Source organism: Diabrotica undecimpunctata, chromosome 4 (assembly GCF_040954645.1).
Source record: "Diabrotica undecimpunctata isolate CICGRU chromosome 4, icDiaUnde3, whole genome shotgun sequence".
In the NCBI taxonomy this organism is placed as follows: domain Eukaryota; kingdom Metazoa; phylum Arthropoda; class Insecta; order Coleoptera; family Chrysomelidae; genus Diabrotica; species Diabrotica undecimpunctata.
In genome coordinates, this window is record NC_092806.1 from 67,768,927 (window position 1) to 67,794,873 (window position 25,947).

Consider the following 25,947-nt stretch of genomic DNA (forward strand, 5'->3'; position numbering starts at 1 on the left):
TATGCTAGAATTTTTGGTAGAAATATACGTAAAAATAAGCTATAGGAGGAGATCACTAAGGTTACTTAGTAGTACTTGCGGAAAGCTTTATTTTTTTTAATTTGTATATAAGTCTTTTAAGAATTTTTATTCCATTTCTGTCAGTTTTTTTTTGTTGTGGAATGTTTTTTTCTAAAACCAAATTGATATGTAAGTATTTCTGTATCCACATTAATGGATTTTCTAATATGTGAAGTAATAAGTTTTTGAAAGGTTTTAAACATGATTAGCAAAAATGTTATACCAACGTTCATCGAAGCAAGAAAGCAGCTGCAAATAATGTTTTACAATTTTATTTATTTTCTGTCTTGATGTTTCACCCATTTCATCTTCAAAGTCGAGAGACATAAATATAAATTGCTATGTATTAAAATATAATATTTTATTTTCTTTTGTAGAGTCTTTATGACAGCATCAAGGCGGAACCTTTCAAGATTCCAGAGGATGATGGTAACGACTTAATGCATACCTTCTTCAATCCCGACAAAGAAGGCTGGCTATGGAAACAGGGTGGCCGTTATAAGAGCTGGAAACGTCGTTGGTTTATATTAAACGACAATTGTCTGTATTATTTCGAATACACTACTGACAAAGAACCACGCGGCATTATTCCCTTAGAAAACATTTCGATACGTGAGTGTTACGATAGACAAAAACAGTTTTGTTTCGAATTGTACGCCAGTGGGGGAGCAGAGTTTATCAAAGCGTGTAAGACGGACTCCGAGGGTAAAGTTGTAGAGGGAAAACACACTGTATATAGAATGTCAGCTAGTAGTGAAGAGGAACGAAGAGAGTGGATGCACAGATTAACTCAAAGCATTAGTCACAACCCGTTTTACGATATGCTGGCTCATCGGAAACGGAAAGCTCAACTTTATTCTAAGAATTGAGTTACCGCATGGTCCATTTTTTCTATTACTTGTAAAGCCATACCTGTGTGTGAAATTACTTTATTGACAGCTGTCATTTATAAGCTGCTAGGTGTCACATATGTTATCTTTAATCTGTACAAAAATATGTCGGGTTTTAATTTGTTATTTTTTATTTATTTATTTATGTAAATGCAAACCATTGCATTTATGAGTTTACAACAATTATATTTTTGTGATTTGAATTACTTATTAGTCATTGTTATTCAGGAAAAATATTTTTAGTAATAAGCCAAAACGCTATTTTTCACATAGCATCACTATATTTATACGATTGCTATTTTAAAGTAACTGGTATTTTACTTGCCATTGCGATCGCATTTTGATGTGCAATTATACGATGCAAACATATTGCAGTAAATAAAAGTTGATTTTTAAGAACAAGGATAATATTATTTATACATTTTTAATACTTATATACAATATATTGTTTATTGACAAGAAATTGAAAAGCTTTTAAATAAACAATTCCAGTATATTTAAGAACATATTGACAACCATTATTTACATTTAGTTTTGAGAGAGTGCGATCGAATGGCAATTGCAGCGATGTTGTTCATCGCTGAACCTAAACATTGCTCCTTTCACCAAAATATATAGTTCTATTTAATTGTACATACAAATTGTTTATTAATTAAAAATACAGTTGAAAGTGTCCTTAAATATAGCCTACATATATTATACATTTTGATTTCAGTTAATTTATACAATTATTTGATAATAAAAGACGAAAACTATTTTACATTTTTAGTTTACTTATTTTTAATTTAAAGTTAAACTTTAAATCTATATTTAATAAAATGGTATTATTTTAAGTTTTTGCTTAATGCTATGTAGATTTGGTTCAAAACTTCATGAATCTTCAAAATACGCGTGCCCAAAAAAAAATGAATCCTAAAAACATTGCCCAGTTTAATTTCATACTGAGATGTACGACAGGGTCGGATCTGTAAAGTAAGATCACATCAACTGAAAAATGTTATGTTCGAATTCTGCATTAGATAGGATGCAAATGAATTTTGGCTAGAAACATTGTCAGTGCCTTATTTATAAAATTTACTCTCCTGATATATCGGTCTACTCCATAAAATTTGTGTTTATGTTGTATAAATGTTATAGTTCGTGCAATTATAGTTTATGTTATAGTTCAAATGCCAGTTATAACAAAGATGTGACTTCATCGATTGCAGATTTCTGTCAAATATTAAAATCTGTCAAAAAATAGCTAAGCAATTTCTGCTGAACTATTATTTAAAATATTTATTGTAAAAAAAAGTATATTGGTTAAAATTGAAAATAACCTAAATAGTGTAATTCATTAAAATATGTTTTTATATGAGTAATTTTTTTTATTTTAGTATATATATTTTTGGAACCTTCAACTGTATACCACTTATATGTGTGTTATATAACTTTAATTTTACATGACACATGCTTTAATGGTAATGTCAGCTGTCAAAAGTGAATGGCAACTTTTTGATCCCAAGCAACTACATCTTTCGATTTTTAAGCAACATCTCCGTTGCATAACTATGACGCTCTCTTACGATGTAAAGATAAGTACAATTATATTAAAAACTTAATATTACCAGAAGTGTGACATAGCTGTAACTTCTCTTTCGTGCAGCTTATGTTTGTCTTTTTCTCATATACCTAAGATGTTATAATATCACAATTTAATATGATAAAAATTTCATTTTTATCGGATTTCATCTAATTTTAGTTATCTCTTGTGGATGGACGAGTGCTTTATTAAAGAGTGAAATTAGCGGGATTTAGGATTTTTCAATTGTAAATATAGAGGAACAATTTTTACTATGTCTTTTCTAAATGTGAAGGTTAAATCATCACATTTAAATTGCTATATTCCTCTATTTCTCTTCTAAAGATATGAGAGTAATTATTGTCAATAGCTTTCTTATATAGAATTAAAATTCCAAGAAATGAACATACGAGAGACAGGTACATTTTGCAACACTGACTAGGATAGCCACTTACTGTCATTGTTTTGGTATGTATGATCATTAACATTTAGCCATGGGCCTTTTCTTATTAGTTCTTAATCGCCGTTCTAGCTAAAATGAAATGCATTTAAAAAAAATTAGTAGAAATACAGGAAATTTATGACTATAATACAATGTATTATAGTCGTCATGTAAATTATTATTTATTCAAAAACCGTTTTATTACGTCATTCATCATAGTTCAGAAATCTTCCGCAGTCTTACAATTTCCTAAACGATCATAAAATTTTCTTTTCATACTTTCTAACTGTAATCCTTCTATTACAAAGATAATCTTCGGTCTTAATTCTTTAGATTTGCAGTTAAAGTTCTTTTAATGAAAAATAAATCAGCCATGTGTAGCTTTGTTTCTGTTTTCTAATGAGATAACGTAGAATGTTGCCGATATAACATGTTCTCTGTATATTCCCTTTGAAAACGACGTTCAGTCTAATGTTAAATAATATTTTCAGTTCTTCGACTTCTTTGCCTATATTATCGTATTGAATCATAATTATATTAAATCAGTCGTCAGTATCGTTATTCACATTATTATTGACTGTTTTATCTAATGTTAATTAATATTATTTTTTGTGAGGTTAAATCTTCAGATATTTCGGAAACTGTGTACATGGAAAAATTATTTCTCTAAGTGAAAGTATATACCAAATAAAGTCACAGATTATTATAAATGACTTTAAAATATAACAGGGAGAAGATCTGACTGATAATATAAATAGATCGTCTTAAACCCAAATTCTGGCAAATATGTGACTCGTCCACCATTTTGTAAATAGACTGTTCCCTCCTATAATATCTTATAACTATATTATTAAAAAAGTTGCTTGTGATCGGTTTGTGTAGATATTAAAGATGTTACCATCGAAATACATGGTTTCGAAGAAAGGTCGATAATTAGATAAACATGTAAATAATGTTAATTACGAGATGCAACGAATATTGTTATGTTGTTTGGGACTTGTATACAATATTAAGCATTTCTCGTTATTGAGAAAGTGTATATTTAAAGTATTCTAAATGTAGAAAAGAACCCGTTTTGTATAATGGAAAATATTAAAGGTGTATATGTTTTTGAAAATCATTTATATAATAAATTTTTGATCAAAATTAAGAGTTTTAAAATTTTTTGCGATCACATACCTAATTGTCGAAGGGTTAGCAATGTTAGAAAACATTTAATATTAAAATGGTTCATTGAGCACAACTTGTGTTCTGTAACGATACATTCATTTCACGACTTTAGGCGTTGGTTTGAATTGTTCTTCCATTGGTAATATGTGTACTCCGAGAGACATTATCAAGCGAAATGCGTTAATGATTGTTAACTCAGCGATCAGCGTCGAATTAGCTATCATTCGCAACCTCACGGAACGTAGGTAGTAATTCTAGGCCATGGACAATCAGATCAAAAACAAATTTATTATTTTCAGCGGTATTGATATTCTTAACTGTTTGTTGTGATGATGACGAAATCCTGTAGGCAATCCGACTTAAACGGGTATTAGGGTTCTTAGGTCTTCACTAGATCTTAGCCAGAAGGTTACACGAACTTTACTTTGTGTTCACACCGACGCAAGTAGGTCCATATAATCGACAAAAAACTAAACGAAATGATATTAGCGTATTCTTTTTTTTATCTTTCATCTTTTTTGTATTATTTTTCTACCTTCTTTCTCACACTTACTTCAAACGCCAATTATGGTGAAGTTTTTGTAGAATATATTTTAAAAGGACTCATTTCTGCGACATTGTATAAGTAAATCGTATTATTCGGTAATAGGCACGACTTTCGAAATTTTACCCATCTGTGCAGAAAGACAGAGGAAGAAATTAATTCATCTACCTATTAATTCATTCAGCCGGGACTCATCTACCTGATTTTTAAACGTACTTTATAGCTCGAGCTTACTTCTCTTACTAAGGTAATTTTACTCCGCATCAAATGAACGTGCCGATTGTAGGATTTTCAAAGTCGTTCCTAGTTTTGACAAATAAGTTTTTTAGCAAGGAAACAGATGTAACGCTAAAGCGTAGGTAACACAGGCAACTCGCAGTTACATCACTGGGTTGAGTTTACCGAAAGTACAAGCTGATTATAGCCGCAAATGTCAAACACGGAACAAAAAATTTCAGTAAAGCAGTGTTGGCATGTTTTTATAATGTAGGTGCTGTATGCTTCAAATATAAAAAGATAAAGCTTTAGAAAAGTATATTTTGTTTATATTATGTTACGAATTCTGCAATTTTTGATTTATATAAAACAACAATGAGTAAATATTTGTTTCTTTAGAGATTAATTGCAGTTAATTATTAGAAATTTTTTTAACAATTACCCTTTGATAGATTTGGCAATCGTCAAATCAGCAGTTGCCAGATTACAACAGATGTTAGCAATTAATCTCGAAAGAGACTAATATTTACTCGTTATTGCTTCATATAATTAAAAAATTGCAGAATTCATAAAATAGTATGTATAATCAAAATGTATTTTTTAAAAGTATTATCTCTTTATATTTGAAGCATACAACATAAGCATTATAAAAACATGCCAACACTCCCAAACCGAAATATTTTTGACATTTGCGGCTATATTCAGCTTGTACTTTCGATAAATTCAACCCATCGCTGAATAAATCTGAGGTTCTGATGATGATGATGCTTATGAAAATGTATAATTTCGAGCTCCTCATCATATTGTATTTTTATTCATTTGATCTCATTGTTCTATTTTGTTCAGTTGACCTACATTGCAATCTGAATTTGAGTAATGAGTTATCATTAATTTCTCTGTCTCAATTTTTTCTCTCAAATGTCCCAAAGATTCTAAAACGCCCAAATTTATTTATTTATTTTAATTTCAACTCTCCGGTATTTCCAAGGGTAGACAAAACTGCAACAGATACAGAAACACTGATGCCGTATTCAAATTCAGCATTAAAATTGCTAGATACTCTATGATTGCTAGATACTCTATGATTGCTAGATACTCTATAATAAACCGTCTTGAATCAAGCTGCGGTATGTAGGTGTTGACTTTAAATCCTTGGGCTCTATCTGTACAGGTTTGAATCCTTACGAGTAGAGCGTAATATTTTTCTTTTTATAAAAAATTATTATCACACCTCGATTAGCATCCATGGCTGAACATAGGCTTCCTCGGTTGTCTTCAGTGCTGCCGATTTTCTGTCGTATAAATCCACTTTGTTATATTCCTCTTAAACCTCATTGTTCCACTTCATATGTCATTTCCACTGCATCTGATTTTTTCCACAGATTTTTTAGTTTTAGTAAGTGTTAAAGTTTATACTTGCAGTACAAATTGTTCAAAAACCTTTTTTAGATATATAGTTATATTAGTTGTAAATGCCTTATTGCTCAGTCTGCCGAAAGCCGCGCTCATGCTAATTTTATTTGTCTTTTTATTTCACAGGTTTGAATTAACCTAATTATAAATAAATTCGTGGCCTAAATATTTATAGGGTATTGCGTATTCAATTTCTACTTAAGTATCCCCAGCAGTATTGCAAACAGTTTTGGTAAGATGTTGATGTATTTGTGTGAAGGTTCACCCTTACTGTTACGCGTTTACATAACGTTGCTAACTCTTGATGATATACCCAGTTTTATTGTGTGTCTATAGATTGGTTGACCATTTTTAATAAATGCTAGGGATAAAAATCAGTTAAGGTTATTATATTATTTAAGCAGCTGAAAATTGTAGGGTGTAAACCAACTATATTATCCAACTTGTGTTAGTTTACAACTTAAACATCTCCTTACGATAAGGTGATCATTATAATACAAACCAAAAAGTAAACAAATAAAAAATTGCAGAAATCAATCTGCAATACGAATTTTTAAGCTTGTACAGCAAATTAAAAGCTTTTTCTATGGCAAAGAGCGCCTGAATTGAGCTGAAAATTTGAGCGGGCCATAGTTGTGAGTTTGGAAGTATTTTATTGCCGCTGCGACTTGTAACTCCGAAATCGTTTTCAAAATATTCAGAAGTTTTGTGAAAAATTAACCATTTGTATAAAAGTATAACTGAATTGTGTTTGCTATATTTGGTTTATCAAGAACTTATTCCTCATCTTTTCAGGTAGATGGTGTAGATATTTAATTCTCGTCTCTGATCAACTAGAGTCCATACTGGATGCGCCATTGTAGAACAATAACAGAGAAAATTGTTCTCACATTTACATATCTAATCCTATTTGTGCCGTTCCATTCTCCCACTTAGTTGATTTTTCTCCTAATTGTTTAATTTCTAACAAACAGTATTTTCACCCATACTCCATACTAGCAGGAGCTACAAATGTTTCGCGACTCAGACCTTATAATTGTCGCATAATGCAACTTAACCTATTGATATCGACGCACCCGACAATATCGATGCCAGATCTAGTCCGGTTACAGTATAATATAAAAGCCACGTAGTTCATTTTTCCGTAGAGTACCAACTAATTTACATTGACTGATTTATTACAAAATATCCAGAGAGAAGTTTAATTATGTGATATGTCTACAGTTGCCATAGCATAATATGTCAAATTTAATTCATTGTTAAGTTAAAAAATCATAACTATGCATGCAAGCACCTTTCTGAATAAAATAGAAAACATAATAGAACTTTTTCAGACCTGATTAATATGATTTATAGGAAGTTATTCATCAGTACATAAAGTATTGGTATTCTTTACATAGTAATTTTCTGTATTATATTTTAAAATTGTTATTATCAATTTGTGTTTTTCTTTTTATGTCGAGTCGCATAATTTAATTAACAGCTAAAAATTATTAAATTCATGAATACAATGTTTTTGTTTCGACTCTTACATGATTTTGTAAAATGGAAACATATTTTAATAGGAATTTATGTGATACACTGAAATAATTTAGAGGATGGCCAGTTAAAATGGAGGTTGGCAGTACATACAGTGTAGATGAGACATGTACACAGTGGACAAAGGGGCTATTGGAATGAAGACCACGTGAGGAAAACGTTAGTGAATTGACCACCAACAGGGTGGACCGACGACATAATGAAAATTCATAAATATTGGACAGAACAATGCTTGATAAAAACAAAAGTAGTACACTTAAGTTCAGTGGGCTCTCGATGCTGTATATCGATAGATTTGCAGAATTGGAAGTCTAAGAACGTAAAAATGTTAAATAGTATGTATATGCTCAGTTCTTCAACTTATATATATATATATATATATATATATATATATATATATATATATATATATATATATATATATATATATATATATATATATATATATATCTGATAAGCCGTGTTTATTTCCCTCTGATGTTTCATATGCGATTGGGACACATATCAGTTAGGATTTATTCGTGCAGTTGTTTTCTGGATGATGGCTGATCGCTGACATATCGAACAAAGCGAAAATATTACCTCCTTGCCTCCTCTAGCTCTCAACATCAATCTGGATTTGAGCTATTGGATACCAGTACAATTATATTAATATGAATTTTAAACACGTTCATGTGTTCGACAAGCTAATATTGCTTATTTTTATTTACTGATATATTACTAATTGGTTTATTATTAAGCGTTTTTGTAGTTTGTAATTGTAAGCGATATTTACAAATAAATACTTTTGAGTAAATTAAAATTAGCTGTTTAATTATTGCTTAATTTAAATCAACTATAAGAAATTCAAGAATAAAAATAAGAATTTCATTCTGATTAAACTTACAACAATTTTTGTGTTTTATTTTGTAGTTTTTGGACCGCATATTTATGTTTGTTGGTAAATAATATTACTACAAAAATGATTCCTTGAGATTGAAATTATTTTCTTTGAATGGTTCCATTTTATCATTTAAAGTCTTGTGTTGCTTTTTTAATTATTTGGTCTTAATGTGGTATAGTAGGTTTACAATCCTAATTAAAAATGGTTAATTAATGTTTACAAAAATGTGTGATTAATTTTTGTAAAAAATGTAAGTGTTTCGTATATTTTTAAATTAAAAGACTGGAATTATCATTTAGTTGAATTGTTAGATAATTTTACATTTTTATAAAAATTAATCATGCATCTAAAAGTTGAATGCTGAACCTGTTACTGTTTGTGTAATTTTATTTATTCACTTCATGTTTATATTAATATAAAAAACTGAATATTTAGAATTATTTTATTTTATTTTAAATATATTTTATTTCTACTGAAAAATATTTCACTAAGAAAAATTATGTCTGAAATGGTCTAAAATATAGGAATTCCCAGATCATGTCCAGTAAGCAAAAGTATGTTAAAACATACACATAGCTGAAACCGATTTTTTTTGGAGTTTTTTAATTAGCCAGATATTTTCCAAGTGCATAAACATATCCATTATCAGTAATTCAGAAACATTGTTAATATGCTTTTTAAAACCACTAAGATTATAATATATAATAGAAGTATATTATTTATTGTTAAAATATATTCAGATATTCAATATGTACATGACAAAAAGGTGTTCCTTTCAATTAGGTAACATAGTCTATTTTATTGTCTTTGTTAGCGATGTCCATGCTGATCGCCAATTCCCGGAACGGATAAACACCATAGGAAGAAGATTTTATTATATCTTCAATATTAAATCCATTTGGAATCAGATGGTGTGTCAAATATGTGAAAATATTGAAAGAACTTCCCGAAAATTAAGATAAACTACTTCGAAAGAGGCGTATTTGTTGCGTACTAATTGCGTATCCTGGATTTCGGCCCTGAATATAAAAAATATAACTAAAAATAAGCTCGATGTTATACACATTAAAGCTTTCGTCAGATACTTTTACTTAGAATTGTTGTTCTTGATATTTTGCATATATTGTAACGAAGAGATGATATTCCTGCTGTGAGTCGAAATTGGTATACTACAATCTAAATCTTCCGTAAATTTATTATTGTTTTCCATGTTTATTTATTTTATTCTATTGTACTCACGTGGTTTCCTAATGAAAATATACTTTACAAGTTTTGTCTCTCGTGAAGAGCGCAAAACTACGTATTTTCTTCTAAGTTACCGGACGAAAGGAATGCTTTGGCGACATTCACTCTGTTGCGTATCTGCGAGGTGTTCATTACTGCAAGTATTAGTAAGTTTGTTTTTTGTCACCTTGTCCCACCAGTGTTTCATTGCTATGATTTACTTAATCAATTTACTTTCAAAATCTGCACGACGAAGTGGTATCGTTTGCTGTATAAGTAGTTATACAGTCTGTACGAACAATAGAGAACCCACAAGGAAAATAAATTTCCTGTAGTCGGCTGTATACCATAAATCACAAAAATATTAATTAAAAAATCCTTATATATAAATACCTATACCTATAATAAAAAGGTATATTTATTTAACAGAATCCTTTCGGACTACATAACAGAACGTTTTCGGAATGACTTCTACTATCAGTGCTGCTACCTGGAATAAGTATTGCCACTGTAATTAATCCTGACGTTAGTTTTAATTAAAGTGGTAATGCTTTCCAGGTAGTAGCTTTGATGATGGAATAGTCACTCCGAAAACGTTCTGTGATGTAGTTCGAAAGATTTTTTTTAAATAAATAGACATTTTTATAAAGTATTTTTTAAATAGAGAACATTGGTGAGATTTGAGGGTATTTAACACCTTAATGAATGGTTTGGCTAAAAAAAAGAAACAGAATATTTATCAGAAACTAGTAGTAAGTACTATTTTAGTTTTTCGTATCCGAAAGCTCAAAATTTTTGGCCCAATAGGACTACGTACAATGCTACTAGCTTATTAGGCTATAAGTGGCAAGGCTGCAAGCAGTAGGGCACTACATGTCTTATGTTCTGAATAGTGCCGCATTCGCATTTATAAACTGTTTCGTTTCTAATATCCCTCTTCATTTGGTTGGTTTTCACGGGTGCCCGCCGACTCTTATTCGGATAAGTTTTCTCCATACTGACCACTTGGAGTTTGTGCCACAGGGAATCTTATGGAGAAGTGCGTAGTTAGCAGGTGCCTTTCAAAGGCAACATCCAGGAATCTTCCGCGAAATTTTAATCTTTTAGATTTGCATTCTGCTCATAAAAGAGGATGGCGTCCATTAATTGTCTGCTTGGCCCGTTCCTTGAATTCGTGTGCTTTTCTGCGGCAGTTGGGGCCAGCAAAACCGCTGGCTCTACAGGGTTTTCCTATTAGAATTAACGTAATCCTGCCTGATATGAATCTGCATGTTTTGTTCAGGATGAGATCAACTTTTTTGGTGTGAGTTGATCTGAAATAGACTGGGCTTGTAGACTCTGCCGTAAACTAACAGAACGAACGGGCACTGGCTCTTAAGTCGGCCTATCTGAAACCCCACCTGCTATTGGTGAGTTTTCTGAGGATATTGTTGCTTGCTGCCACTTTCTGACTTGTTTTTTCACAATGGTGTGTGTATGTCACCGATCTGTCTGGTGACACAAGGTCGATTGGTTTGTCTATGTGTTCTCTACTACAGTGGTTACATCAAAGTGGCTCCATAGACGTATACATGTTAATATATAAGTCTATAGGTGGCTCGGTAGTTTTCATTAGATAAACACGTGTAGCTCTGGTATGTCCTGCGAATTGAGCAGGCTCAGAATAGTACGTATAAAGAAGTATTTTTTTTTAAACAATGTTCCTGAATTCTTTAACAAGTTGTAAATTGTTCTTGATTAATGAAAAGTGTTATTTATAGTTATTAACAAGAATTGGTTGTGCCAATCATTCATTATTCTAATTATAATTGTGCCTTATTTCGGATTCTAAAATTTATTTATTTCATGTTAAATTGAAAGTTTTTTATTCAGTTTCATCATACATTGGCAAATCTTGTACCAGAATTTCATATTCCAACAATTATCAAAGCGATTTACATTTAAAAAGCCATACATGTTTTATGGTTTCCGCCCTTACTTTACTGCATGCATCTGAATCTATTTTTCCATTACTCTATAATACTGATCTTAGATACTAAAACGATTATTTTTCACAATCATTTCACCGTCCAAAGATATTATTTTATCTGTACTGGTAACTCCATATTTTAAGTGAGCATTCCAAAAAATACTCCGTTCTTTTCCTACTAAATTTTAAATCTTTTGCTTCAAGAGCTTGTCTCCTCGGTTCCAATTTTTATTCTAAATCTTTCAGTATGTTCTACTAATACTACATCATCAGCATACATTAAGCACCAGGAAATGTTACCCCGTAGTTTCCCTTTTATCTGCCCCAACACTGATGAGAATAAATAATGAGTGAGTACTGAACCCTATTTTCACCTGAGTTTTGTCAGTCTCTCCCACACCTGTCCTAATATTAGCTGTTACTAGTATTATATTATTTTCTTCTCAGGCACATCTGATCTGAATCAAATCTTTTGTTTTATTTGATCTATGTTTGGCAATTTTATATATCTTTGCTTCGCCCTCCCTGGTATAAGATTGATAGTACAGACTTGTATGCACTTCATAGTGTCCTTTATTTTTTCTTTTACTTCGTTTGACCACTCCAGACCACCATCTAATTTTTGTGTCCTCTCCGATATTTTGAATTCGTTTCGTTTTTTTACTTCTATATCTTCTTATGTTGTCATAAGTGTGTTGTCATAATTTGTGATAAGTGTATGTGATAACAATCGCCATATCTAATGCTGATGGTAATTACAGCTTATCATCTATATCATTTCTAGTTCTAAAGCCTAGTGCTCCACATATTCCTTCATATCCTCTTTGGGATTGATCCACATGTGCATTAAAATCACCTGTTATGATTCTGAGGGAATATCTCTAAGTATGTCTCCTAATTGATCATAGAAAGCTTAGCTTTCTGTGAGGTGCATGCACACAGAAACATTCAACACTTCTTCTACTACATTATCTTTCATTTCTTTATCAGCAATTATATAACTCTATTCCTAGTACTTTTCCCTACATACCATAATTTGTATCCCTTACCTGTAAGACATTCAAAATTCCAAGACCCTATACAGTTTTTTTTAACCTGTAATATTCCCTCGGAAATTGTCCTCACCCGGAAATCCGAACGAAGACAGGGTTTAATTATTTATAATCAGTGGAGGATCAGTGTCGTTTCTTAACAGCACTGATCTATATTTTTTGTGATATTATTGGACAGTTCCAAAATTGTGTGTTATAAGTAGATAGTTTAAAAGTTCTACCAAACATCCAATGTGGTTTTCTAAATATCTTATCGATTTTTTCTCGTTTCTTATTTCATCCTCATTCCTGGATGTAAATATAACTATTTCCTATTTGTAGGCTCCTTCATAGGCATCCATTCTGACAATTTGACCAAAGCCTTCATATCAAATGTTTTCTCGAAATCAATGAAGCAAGTTTACAAAACCTGCTTACTATTGATACAGCTTTGGATGAGTACATTGAAGGCAAAGAGTGCTTCTTTCTCTCGTTCCAAGTCACTTTCTGAAACCAAATAGTATAGGTTAAATATTATATTTATTTGGGATTCAACCTGAATTGATTGTAATTAAAATTACATTTTATAATTGTATCTACGTTTTGATTTCCACTTCGGAAACAGTTTTAAAAAAAGATTATTTTAAATTAGGGAATAGTTATGATAACATATAGTTGTCTTGTCGCTTTTGTTTACCAAATTGATGGGTGACTTATTTGGCCTAGATCTTGTAGGTAAATAGCCATGATTTTAGTTGAATATTCTGAGGGCGATGTCTGTATCCTCAAGATGAAACCAAATTCATATTGTTTTGTATGTTTATGTGTTATGTATTTATGTGTCTCCTACTTTCTATTAGTCCATTAATGTTCGTATATTCTTGTTGCTGACTTCTTTCGTATTGGTAACCAGCGCATGCTATATTCTGCTGATGGGTTTGCTACACATTTTTCTTAATTAGGTAAGATGAGAGCTGCTTCTTTGAGTTTTCTCTTTTTCATGACTATTGATACATTTTTAAATCTCTTCTTGTGAGCGTTTCTGGATTGCTTATGGTGTTTTGTTGATTCCTTTCTTCAGTCTTGTGAAATTCCTTTCTAATATTTATGTTGTGGTTTAAGTAGTAGGTTGGTGTGGATTGGTTTCATGTAAACATTAGTTGCATATCTTCTTCTTTTGTGATTAACACATCCAGAAAAGGAAGAGAGTTGTTGTTTTCTTTTTCCATTGTGAATTTGACTGATTCTTCTTTACTGATGTCCATCAGAAATTTATTCAATGTTTCTGGTCCGTGACGCCAAATGGAGAACACACATTTGTATTTTCAGAACGATTTCCGAAGTGGAAATCGAAACGTCAAAATAAACTTGTGGGTTATTCCCAGTAAAAATACAATGTTTGTATTTTGAGAACGATTTCCGAAGTGGAAATTGAAACGTCAATAAACGTATTTTAACCTTTAATTGTGGCTTATTCCCATTTAAATAGTAATTAATTTAAAATGCCACAAGAAAATAGCTTCAGAACAAAACTATAATACTTGTTTAAAAAAATATAGGTCAATTAGTAGTATTGAGTTTTTAGGCAATGGTTTTGGATATTAAGTATTTTTAACATTTTGTTGTATAGAATTTAAGAATTAATTTATCATCTTGTATCATAACTCATGTAAATATTTTACTGTCTTAGTATATTTAGTTCTGACCTTTAAAATGAAAAGTGGTTAGCGTTTTTATTTAATTTTTTTTGTTTTAAAGGTTCGAATTATACCTATTTATATACAAGTATACACAAATCATTCACTACCAAAATAAAGGGGAGAGTCACCACTAACAATAAAGTTTCGATTTGAATGCTATAGACTTAATAATAAAGGAAGCAAAGAAAAGAAGAAAGCTAAATAGAGAAAAACAAATACCAAAAGCATCATTATGATGTAGACGCTTGTTTTTCCCCTTCTTCATATCAAGGTTTAGTCATTTTTTGCCTGTTTCGGTATTAAACATCGCTCCATATTTTTAAAAGGCACCCTACACTTCTTCCTTTCCATTTGTAATTTAGTTTAATTCATCCTATTTATATATTGTTTCCTTTGGGCTCTGTATTCTTTTATTTTCCCATTAATGAAGTAGGTATTCAGTTCTTCTTCAGGTCAAGTAGATACTCAGAAATGCCTTTTGTTCTTCTGAGAAATCTCATTTCTCTAGTTTCGAATTGACTAAGAAGTGGAAAACTCCTTCAGAAAACCAGATAAGTTGAAAGCCCTGAGGTGGTATCCTCATAATCTATCTTTTTTTCCTGTCTTGCTCACCATTTCCATATCCTTTATAGTAGTATATTCGCTTCCAAAAAACTGTTGAATGCAAGTATATAGGGGAAGTAACCTATTGGGGGACCAAGAAAGCGAGGGAGGGTGATGTGGATGGAGAGATTTGTTGAGGAACGTCAGGGTTAGAATTGAGCTATAGAGCCGTAAGGTAATGGATGGAGTATATTAATTTCCACCATTCTCATATGTCCATAACATATAACTTGTTTCTTTTCTATTTTTCAAGTAAGGATTGTTAAAATCTGTATTATATATCTTATGTTTTCATTTGATACTTTATACATGATTGCTTTTTAAAAAGCTTCAAAATATCCATCTCTTGGCCGTTTAATCTGTCTTAATTTTTTCTTCTTAATTTTTTACTGTTAATCCCTCTGCGTCATAAATAACTACCTGTATTGTTAATAACAAATAATCTAATGCTAATCTAAGTTCTAAAGCTATGAAGCCAGGAAATACGTCGTCATCTTTTACCTAACACTTTCCCTTCAATAACCAACTGAAGTAAACCGTATTTCCCATTATTTCTCATTATATTTCCAAAATACCCTAATTTTCGTTTTTATTATTGTGGCAAGCACTTCCTGTTCTCTGCATTCACCACATCTCAAAATCCTCCAATTTCTTCATAGGTACCTCCGACAGAGTTTGGAATTATGTAGCTCCTAATTAGCCGACATTTTGTTGCTAATTGGAGGTCTCGACTTGCATCAAGCAAAAAGTTCTTCAGATTCTATAATACGTCCGATCTGAAGTGTAGTGAAATCATTAAGTTTGAGTAACGTTGTCTTATTCCACATTGATAGATTAGAATTTGGTCTTTTGATAAGTTTTTAGTGTAAATTTGATCGGTTTGAAATATATTTATTGTAAGAATTACATCTGTTTATATATAACCTGATTATCGTTGATTAAAATAGCTATTCCGGTCATATTGATTTCTCAATGTGTGATTTTAAATAAGCAAGGTTAGCTCTTCTCAGCAAAATTTCAACTATTATAATTTTATTAACCAGATCCAACTGGATAAGGTTGTATTTATGTATATAGTGTTATTAATTTACTTCGCACTCGGGTCGTTATCCATGGTAGACGTAAGATAGGCGCTAGATAAGTGTAATCGTTAAGATCAAGGGCTGAACAATATTACGAGCGGGACTTGCGGTTATGCACCTCCTATGAGCGGGACTTCTATTATGCATATCCTACGAGTGGGACTGACTCATTAAATCTTCTACATTTTTCATGTTTGAAGATTGGTATAGCGATTCTCCTTTTCTTATTAATGTTGTAACGACGTCATACTTAATGATAGCTCTACAATCAGTATGCGTATTCACACAGAACGCATCTCTTACGCATAGCATAGCAAGATTTTTTATTGTCTCATTTCTTGTAAATTTTTCCAATACTTCTTTACGATATTGCTTGAATATTTTGTGGAAGAAGGATGGATCGAGGTTTATGTATTTTGAATCCTTCTTTAGGAATTTTATATGTGATACTTACCACTACTAAGAAAGTCTAACTACCGATAATGGGACAATTATATGTGGGGAATGACTAACTTGAGCAACAATAAATCAAAGTTTTTTTTGTTTTTAAAGATAATTGTTATTCAGAGAGAAAATACCTAGTTAAAGTAAGGAAAGTGTTCGTGATGTATACTACGTTTCTTCTATTAATGATTCTCCCTTTAGTTGAGCATGTTGTTAAGCATTATTGTAAAATTGCTTATTTATAACTAACCCAACATTTTTGTACCTGTTAGAATCTATGTTTGTACATGTAATATAAATTGGTTCATGATTTTGATAGTAGTGTTACTTTTATTTTCCCAATTTAAACAAAAATCTTGCAAGAAAATCTATAAAAAAAACTATCTATAAGGAATTTTAGATATGGCTATTAAAATTTTGAACTGCAGGAATATATAAGGAATAAGATTTTCCAAAGAATCCAACCACAATAAGTACAGATATAGTCTTAAGAGAATATGGCTAATAGGCTTCAAAAATTGCCTGGGTGACTATTATGTGGATCTACACCGTATTCATCGCAACCGGTCCCAATCCCGCATAAAATTTGGAGGTTATATCGGCTGATTAAAAATCAAATTAGATTAGCCTCGTGAAACATCAGGTCACTAAATACAAGAAGCCAAGAAATATGTCATGTGCCGAAGTAGAAAGTGATGAATATCTGCCTGAGCCTTACCAAATATAAGAAAAAAGGGAGAAAAAAGGACTCCGCTCTGGGGAAACAAACCTAAATTTACAATGGAGTAAAAACAACATAATTTCATAAAAGGAGTTACCATATAAATACATCAAAGATACCAAAACGAGATAAATTAGTCAATATATTATATTGGAAAGGATAATTTCAATCGAGATAAGAATGAAAAGAGAAGATTTAACGATTATTAGAGCACACATCCTAGAAAATTGCAAATCACGAACTATAAATTACATGAAAAATTGCATGCTTGTAAATCCTATGAAGAATTGCAAGCTTGTAATTCTATGAAGAATTGCTGCTATTGGTCAGGTTAAAGGAAAGATGATAATCCTGGCGGATTTTAACGCACTCGTGGACGAATAAGCAATTAACACTCTAAATCAAATAGACATATCACAAGAATGATTAAGAAGAATTAAGGAGCTCAGAATAAATAATACGTTTTTCGAGAATAAGGAACACCAGTATAAATTCAACAGCACCTGAGGCCAAAGATTATGTCTTTATTTGAACAGATCCAACCTTTAATAAAACTTCATAACAACGAGGTAAGTAATATCATTAAGATATAACAAAATTTGTCATCACATTAATGTTGGTGGGTAAAAAATCATTAAAAAGTCAAACCAACCAACATTAATGTTCTAATATATATAGAGAAAATACTGTAATCAGCACATATTTTTATTGAAGAAACTGTTACACCAGTCCAACAGTTATTTTTAACATTAATATTTTTTGATTCTGGAGAAATGCAAATATCAGTAGCTGACTATATAAGTATATCGAAGGCAACATCTTCAAGAATTGAAAATAATTCAAACAAATTTATGATAAAATGGTCTGAAAAAAAGTTTTATGCCATTCTATGATTTCGAAGATGCATAGCTGCAGTTATTTGTACTTTAATACGAATTGATTCTTAAGGAGGTGCAAATGCAGAAATGTATCGTTCAGAAAAAGAATTTTTGCATTTAATGTCCAAAAAATCGGGGACTAGTTTAAAAATTAGAAATATTGTTGCAAAATGGTTGGGTCTGTACATATGATCAAACAACATTTAGTAATAGCGGCATACAAAGATTTTAAGCTGGAGACGTTAGGTCACAGCTAGACAAGATGCTAGAACAGAAGCAGAAAATCTTTATAATTAATCTCCCATACGAACTAGAAATATTAGGGAAAGGTAATACAGGGTATGGAAACGATGATTTCCTATTTTTAAAAATCGAATGAGATTAAATTTGAAAGTGACTATGAATGTAATAGTAGTGAAATGATATTTATTTAACTGCTGTCATTATTCAATTTATAATGTCTTTATTAAAAGGTTCTTATTTTAATTTATTAAAAAGCACGATAATTTATATTAATTTATTTAACTACTTCTTTCAGGTAAATTTTCTGCCAGCCGCTAGAATTATCTCGTAAAATCTACAACATAACAGAATTAGTCATAATATATTTACAGTTATTTTTAGGCCATGATATTTATCGTAACAGTAGCAACAGCAGTATTTCATAACATCACTATAGAAAATGGAGTCTTGTTTCCTGTAGATCATAATCTAGATCAACAAGAAGGGTGTTCGCATCCGCGGTCTGATTTTAATACCCCACAGAAAAGGGGCATAGGTAAATTCACTCCGGACATATATTTCTTAGAAAAGATATTTGAATAATGTGTTTTCAAACTTTGTATTTACCTATTAATACAACACTACCATCATTGCTTAAAAAAGAATGAGTCTTTTTTAAACAATGCTACTATATTATAACACTACTTCTTACTTAAAAAATATATTAAAATTATAACGATAATATCACTAAAGTATTATGATGTTGAGCTCATATTCCCTTGTTCAATATTTGATTGGGTTTTTCAACAATTCATCACTTGAGCGTACAACCAATGCCTGTGAAAGTTTCCATTCTAAATTTAATTCGTTATGTTACAATCCGCACCCTAATATATTTCAATTATTAGAAGTTTTAAAAGCTTTTCAAATTGACACATATAAAAATACGAAGTTCTGTGAAACCAAAAAAAGTGTACCGAAAAGTACTTCTAGAGCGTCAAAAATTTGTTGATCACAAAATAGCGGAATTAAAGCAAAATAAAATTAGTAGATTTGATTTTGTCAAATGTATTTCATTTAGATTTCTAGCGAAATAAATGCCTCGTTTTAATTTATATTTGTTTAATTTTGTAATAGTAGAGAATATCCCATATTATGTTAGTTTTTACACTTTATTGCTTTCTTATTATACCTATATTTTAGAATAGGCACAAAAAATTTTTTCGGTAATTTTTAAAAACAATTCCAAATTTCTAATATAATTTCTAAATCAATCACTAACATTTTTCAAAATACGTAACAGTAATGAGCGCGCTAATAACCGGCAAAATAACGCAAAATATGGAAAACATATTAAGTTATGAGATAAATAGAAATGAATTTTAGTGGAGATGGGAAATTTAGCGATAGAACCTAATTTACATTTCATTTATTGCTTCCCACCTTTAGACGTAAGAGTTTGGAAACTACCGCTGTGATAGTGACAGTTTTAGTTGGCATCCTCCTCTGATACGTCTAAAGGTGGGAAACAGTGAATAGAATGTAAATTTATAGATTTCTATCACTAAATTTCTCATCTCTAGTAGTTTCATCTCTTTTATCTTACAACTTTACATGATACTATAACTAACAAGATAAGTCAACGCGCATGTTCTTGCATCTCAGCCGAGACAACTTTAATGATGCCAAATTAAATGCTCTATCTGTTGCTATCCTGTGTGCTTCAAAACGTAGTGAATGAGATTTTTATTTATTCACTGATGTAGTATAGACTTTGTTTATTATATTGGTATATAAATTTTGTGGTGAAAACATTCAGTTTACTGTGTTATATCACCTAATTTATATATTGTACGCAACTTCCTCTCGACTACCTGTAGCTACTTTATAAAGAAGACTAATTATTTGGTTGCCATAGTGTATTGCGCAGTGGTGGGTTGTTTAAACAATTATAATAAAAAAAGTAAATCTTTTTCGAAGTGTCGTTTTTTTTGTGTGTCCTAGAGACAAACAAATGCGTAAAGTATGGGTCTTCAAGTGTTTTCAGCGAGACAAATTTAATGTAGAAACCGCGAGAATATGATCAAAACATTTTACAGAAGCTGACTATTGTTTAAAAAAAACTATAGTGGAATATTACTACTAATAGTATAATTAATTATGAAATTGTCACTGAAAAGATCTTTTCCTCGCTAAACATTCCTAGTGGTGATACAGAAATTAACCCTGAAGATTTAATTGACAGTCATCAAGATTTTATTAATTCGAATATAAAAGACCTGAAATGGGATGGATTGGAAAATTTTGCCGGTTTCATTGCATTTAAGTTACAAAAAAAAAAAAGAAATACTTGGATATATTCCGGACGCTAACGATAAATCGTTTACTTGGGTAAACCACGTTTCTGAGGGTGGTTTACTCAAACCAACACTGGAATTTGTAACTAAATGTAGTGAACTGGAACATATTTTTAGTAGTTATAATGGCAACAAATTAAAAATAACTAAAAATTATTTAAAAAAACCTAATAGAAGCTGTAAAATATGTAAATGTTGCGAAGATGTAAAATTACTTTTTTTATATGTAAAATGTATTTTAAAATACTAATTCTAAATAAAATTTTTAAAGATAATTATAATATCCGCAAGAGAAAAATCACGAAGATTGTAAAATAAATGTATAAATGATATTCATAAAGTCTGAAGTATTACCTGCTTTTCCTTATATTTCAAATTATTTACATTTTACCGGTCTTTTATATTTAATTTATGTTTTGTAGCAATATCTATTTTGTTTGTAATACACACACTCAAATCGAAGATTCATATATTTCTTTAATTAATTTTACAAATTACTAATTAATTTTCAAACCACGTTTTCACAGAAAGTAACTTGTTATGACTTCTTAGTGCAAGATATGGCATCGAGGTATACTTACCGTTAATTGTTTAAGTTTCGAAGTTGTTCATTACGGTAATGGAACAACGTTTCCATACGATGCATCGTTAAAATAAGATCCACACAAGTCCCCTGGCTTTGTCTCGTTATGACGTCATGCGCAAAGTCGATTAAAATTAGAACGGCAAGTGAGCATACCTTGTTAGTTATAGCATAGTATAAAAAAGAAATACATACTAGTTCGCTCCGAAAACCATAACCTAGTTCGCTCCCGTGGTCAAGCGGATTAAGTATTTATCTATTAAGTTCTAGGAAAATTAACACCAGGAAAATAGGTACTGCGGCTTTTGTATTTTATATTAGAAATTATATCAAATATTGGTAGTTACATATTTATATAAATTCAGTGATAAGCGCGCTAATAACCGGCAAAGTAACGCAAACGATGGAAGACATGATGAAGTTGTCATGATACTATAACCACAGAATACTCCATGGGATGGAGTATTCTGTGCTATAACCACAAAAACAGTTTCTTTTTTATACCATGATGTAATTAAGAGGGTTTTTTGACCTTGGGAGCGAACTAGTGTGCTCCGAACAAGAGAGCCATTTAATTAAAGCCATAAAAAGGAAAAAAAGAAGACAATATCCCTCAATTTTAAGGTGAAATTGAGGAAACATTATTGTAAATTATGTATTAGACAACATTTTGCAGATCTCGATTCAGAATTTCTTAAAAAAATATTTTCTATTAAACCAATTGTTTTGTTTCTGAGGTAATGTATAAGGTTTAAACTTACTTCAGTAAGGCTTCAATTTTTATTCTATACACTTCTCATTTTAAAATTATTTCATATAAATAATAATGTCGGATTTTTACAATTATCAGTTCAAAAATTGAATTAGAGTGCGACAAAAAATATTTTAACTTGAACTTTGATATTTATACTTTGGAAGAGATTTCTAAATTAGCACATATTAAATATGGCTTTTTACAAAATAGTAGTCATAGTAAACAATTAGAAGAGTCCATTTACGTGACGATGGGGGGACTGTTATAGAACATGTAAACATTATCAATTTTATTTAAATCTATAAAAATAATAAAATTACTTTATTCAATTTTAAACATATTATTTAAATTTTAAAAATACAGAAAACATAGTATGAAGCTGCGTGTTAGTCTACTGTACCACTTTTTTTCTTTACTTTCTTGAGAGTACTAACTTTGCAATTACTTGTCGCATAAACATCGTAAAATTTTATTATTAAATACGTGAACATAATTTTTTTTTATATTTCTATACAGTATTTCAATTATGACATTAGTCAGATTTTTTTGTCAGAATTTTGTTAATTAAATTAATTTGAAGTTATCAAATCCATTAGTTGTAAATCAAACGTTTATTTCTTTTATTTAATAACGTTTGTGGGATATAATTTCTCCTCCCTTTTGTTACTGTGTCGTAATCATTTTGTATCTTTCCCGTTATCGTTCTCGACTTATTTCCTTTTTTATTAATGTTTCCCTATTCAGTTCAAAAATAGGGTGGTGCCCGAAAACTTCATTCTCGTTCGTATTTTCTTGTTTATCTTACTCGCGAACCATTTTTAGTCTAGCTCTGTCGAACCCCGACCAAGAAACTTTTACCAGACTAAAACCCGGACCTTAGCATCGTTTTTTGTGTAACCTTGTTGCCAATGATCAGAGCATTTACCATCTTAAGTTAGACACTCCTCCACAGCCCAACTGTTGTAACTGTTTATGATACACAATTAACTTTGCTTAAAACTTTAGCTTCACTTAAAGAAAGCGTCCTTGCAAGACAATCAACAACTTTAAATCGATAATTAAAATCAATAAAACAAAATGGCGGACATTTGATGTATTAAGTTGAAAAAATCGATTTTTTTACATTTCAAAATTAATTTTTCGACTTTTTTTATAAAAAGAAGTTAATTGTGTTGTAAGGGCCGTTTCTTTAAGTAATCCCGTGGAATTTTTTTAGATGTGCCATTTTTATTTGAGACTTTAACTGAAACGCCCTCTAGAAAACCCTCTAACGCGCTCTTTTGAGTAAATGTGAACGAAAAAAAATTTTTTGTTTATTTCAAAGATAAAACAATATTTAAAAATGTTTCAATATTTCATGTTCGTATATAATAAAGGAGCTAAGAAAATGTTTCTTGTAAATATTCATTTTTTAGCTTTCGAATCTGAAGTTAAATCCCCCAAATGAGAGACATGGAAGATTCAACCAGAAGATTTATAGATTACCCTAAAGTGTACAACGAATTTTTGGAACATGGGAAGAAATTTATTAAAACTTATTCCTTTGTTGTCTAATTTTGCGACTCTTGCCGCTTATTCCAAGACTATGTTAAATAGGAGACATGCCAACTGAACACCCTTGTCGTGGTACGATATGTGTTTCAAACGTTTCTGAACTTTATACATTATAGCGCTAACCAGCGTTATTAGCTTTCCCGTGGTATTTAATTCATCTTCGTACAATTTTTTTCGCACGTCATCATAAGCTAATTGAGAATCAACGACATGTAATGTGTCGACATAAAATTCATTAATTTTCTCTATTTATTTAAATATCTAGTTCATCAAAGAGAAGACTTTTAAACGACGCAATTGCATACCAAGGCACTACTCTTGTGAATAAAGTAGTTTTTTATTATTGAAAAGAGTAGCTTGCTCCAATTCTCAATTAAATTACAGGTAAAACTAGTACATAAAAGGAAAATAAAAAATAATAAAACTTATATAAACTAAGTGTATTAAAAAAACATTTTTATAACGTTTACACCTATATTTTTTTTAAAACTTAATCTAAAAAAATAATATTTCTAGTTTAGTACATTTATGATTTACCTTAGGTCAATAAAATTTATCATATCTATAATAAATTACAAATAAATTACTATGTGATAACTAAACAGTTAAGTCCCATATACTGTACTAGAAAACTACTCAGAAACCAGCGAGGAACATGCCCGTGATGAACAACGTTCGAGAAGGACATGTACAACGTTTTTCCAGGAAAGTATGTCATAATAACTATAGTTATACTGTTGCTCTCGATACTTTTAGTAGACTAGTAAGCCTAAATGAACCTTAATTATTTACAGCGCTGGTTCCTAGGGTTTTCATTAGTTCGTAACAATCTTGCAGTCTTTTTTTATCCCCTATTTTTTCTAAAGTTTTGGCTGCTTCAACTAACATTCCTGCTCTCTCCCCTGGAGACGACAGAAGGGGTCCTGGTAAGTGTTTGCATGCCATGTAAAGCGCTGTGGCGTGCTGTCGCTGACCACCTAACTCATGTTGGTTTTTGTCACCTAAAACGTACCAAATTTTGGAATAATATATAAATATATTAATTTAAGAGTGAAACAACTACTGAATCTTACTAAAATTGTTATGTTCAACAAATCTGTAAATATTCAGCGATACGATGATTTTTTTAACGACGTTATACTGTAGTACTATTGGGCTAACCCGTACTCGTACCCCCTCCCACTCGCCTGAAGTTTACATCGTATTATATAGAAAAGTTCGGTTTTTCTGTCAATAATGTCGTTTTTTAATGAAATAGTCCCATAATGTCAATAAAAAAATCAACTTGCTAAGAATTTTAAATGTGCTGTAATTAGTTTCAACAGTAAAAGTCGTTTTAATAAAGACCTTATAGTACAGTCGTCAGAGAGTTGACCTCTAAAAATCATAAGAACAAGCTGAATTTTGCCAAAAATATTAATTTTGGGACCCCAAAACTTTTCCACTTTTACCCCCGGGCTTCCCATTAAAACTCCCCTCACAGGGTTTTAAAAAAGCAAAAAATCGATTTACCAAAAATCTGTACACCCTAGAAAAAAATGTTTCAAATAAAAATATAGCTGAGATAATTTTAAACAAAAATGTTTATAAGCATTTTTTGTATAGAATGAACCGTTCTCTTAGAAACAACGTTTGAAGCGACCGTCGATTTTGCATGTCATTTAAGCGCGCGAAATCAATGTTCAATAAAATTTGTATCAGCTTCACGGTAAAAATTCGATATCTTTTGATCCAAGTGTCCTATCGATAAAAATCAAGACGCAATTTAAAGACAAAGAGCGCAGATTTCGAATGCAGTTTTTGTATTTTGCTGAGAATAGACTCAATTTTTATAAAGGTGGTAGATAAATTACCGTAAAGGTGGTAAAACCTATGACATGAAATTTCAATTTTGAGTTGTATTAACAAAAAATATGCGGCATTTGAAATATACATAAAAACGCAGAACTTAATGTTTTATATTACAAACGATCACATGTCACGGTAAATGCATTTAAGAAGACATTTTTGGTTATAGTTTATTGCAGAAGTTTTGTTCTTTTGAAAAACGTATTAGATTAATTAAAAAAAAAAGTTTTAAATGTTTTAAATCGTTTGTTGTGTGAAA

The 25,947-nt window shown here is 30.7% G+C and overlaps 2 protein-coding genes across 9 annotated transcripts in view; one reads left to right on the forward strand and one right to left on the reverse strand.

The window, feature by feature from the left end:
* The window catches only part of step (cytohesin steppke), a 199,493-nt gene extending 182,408 nt beyond the window's left edge, over positions 1-17,085 (forward strand). For all 8 annotated transcript variants that reach the window (XM_072529653.1, XM_072529659.1, XM_072529654.1 and 5 more), the window contains one exon: positions 438-17,085. In XM_072529653.1, the coding sequence (XP_072385754.1) occupies positions 438-929 (492 nt within the window). In that variant the 3' untranslated portion in view covers positions 930-17,085. The remainder of the gene's footprint in view (positions 1-437) is intronic.
* A 7,178-nt stretch (positions 17,086-24,263) lies between these two features.
* SREBP (Sterol regulatory element binding protein) overlaps positions 24,264-25,947 on the reverse strand; it is a 49,522-nt gene continuing 47,838 nt past the window's right edge. The window contains exon 13 of the mRNA XM_072529661.1: positions 24,264-24,841. Within this exon, the coding sequence (XP_072385762.1) occupies positions 24,621-24,841 (221 nt within the window). The 3' untranslated portion in view covers positions 24,264-24,620. The remainder of the gene's footprint in view (positions 24,842-25,947) is intronic.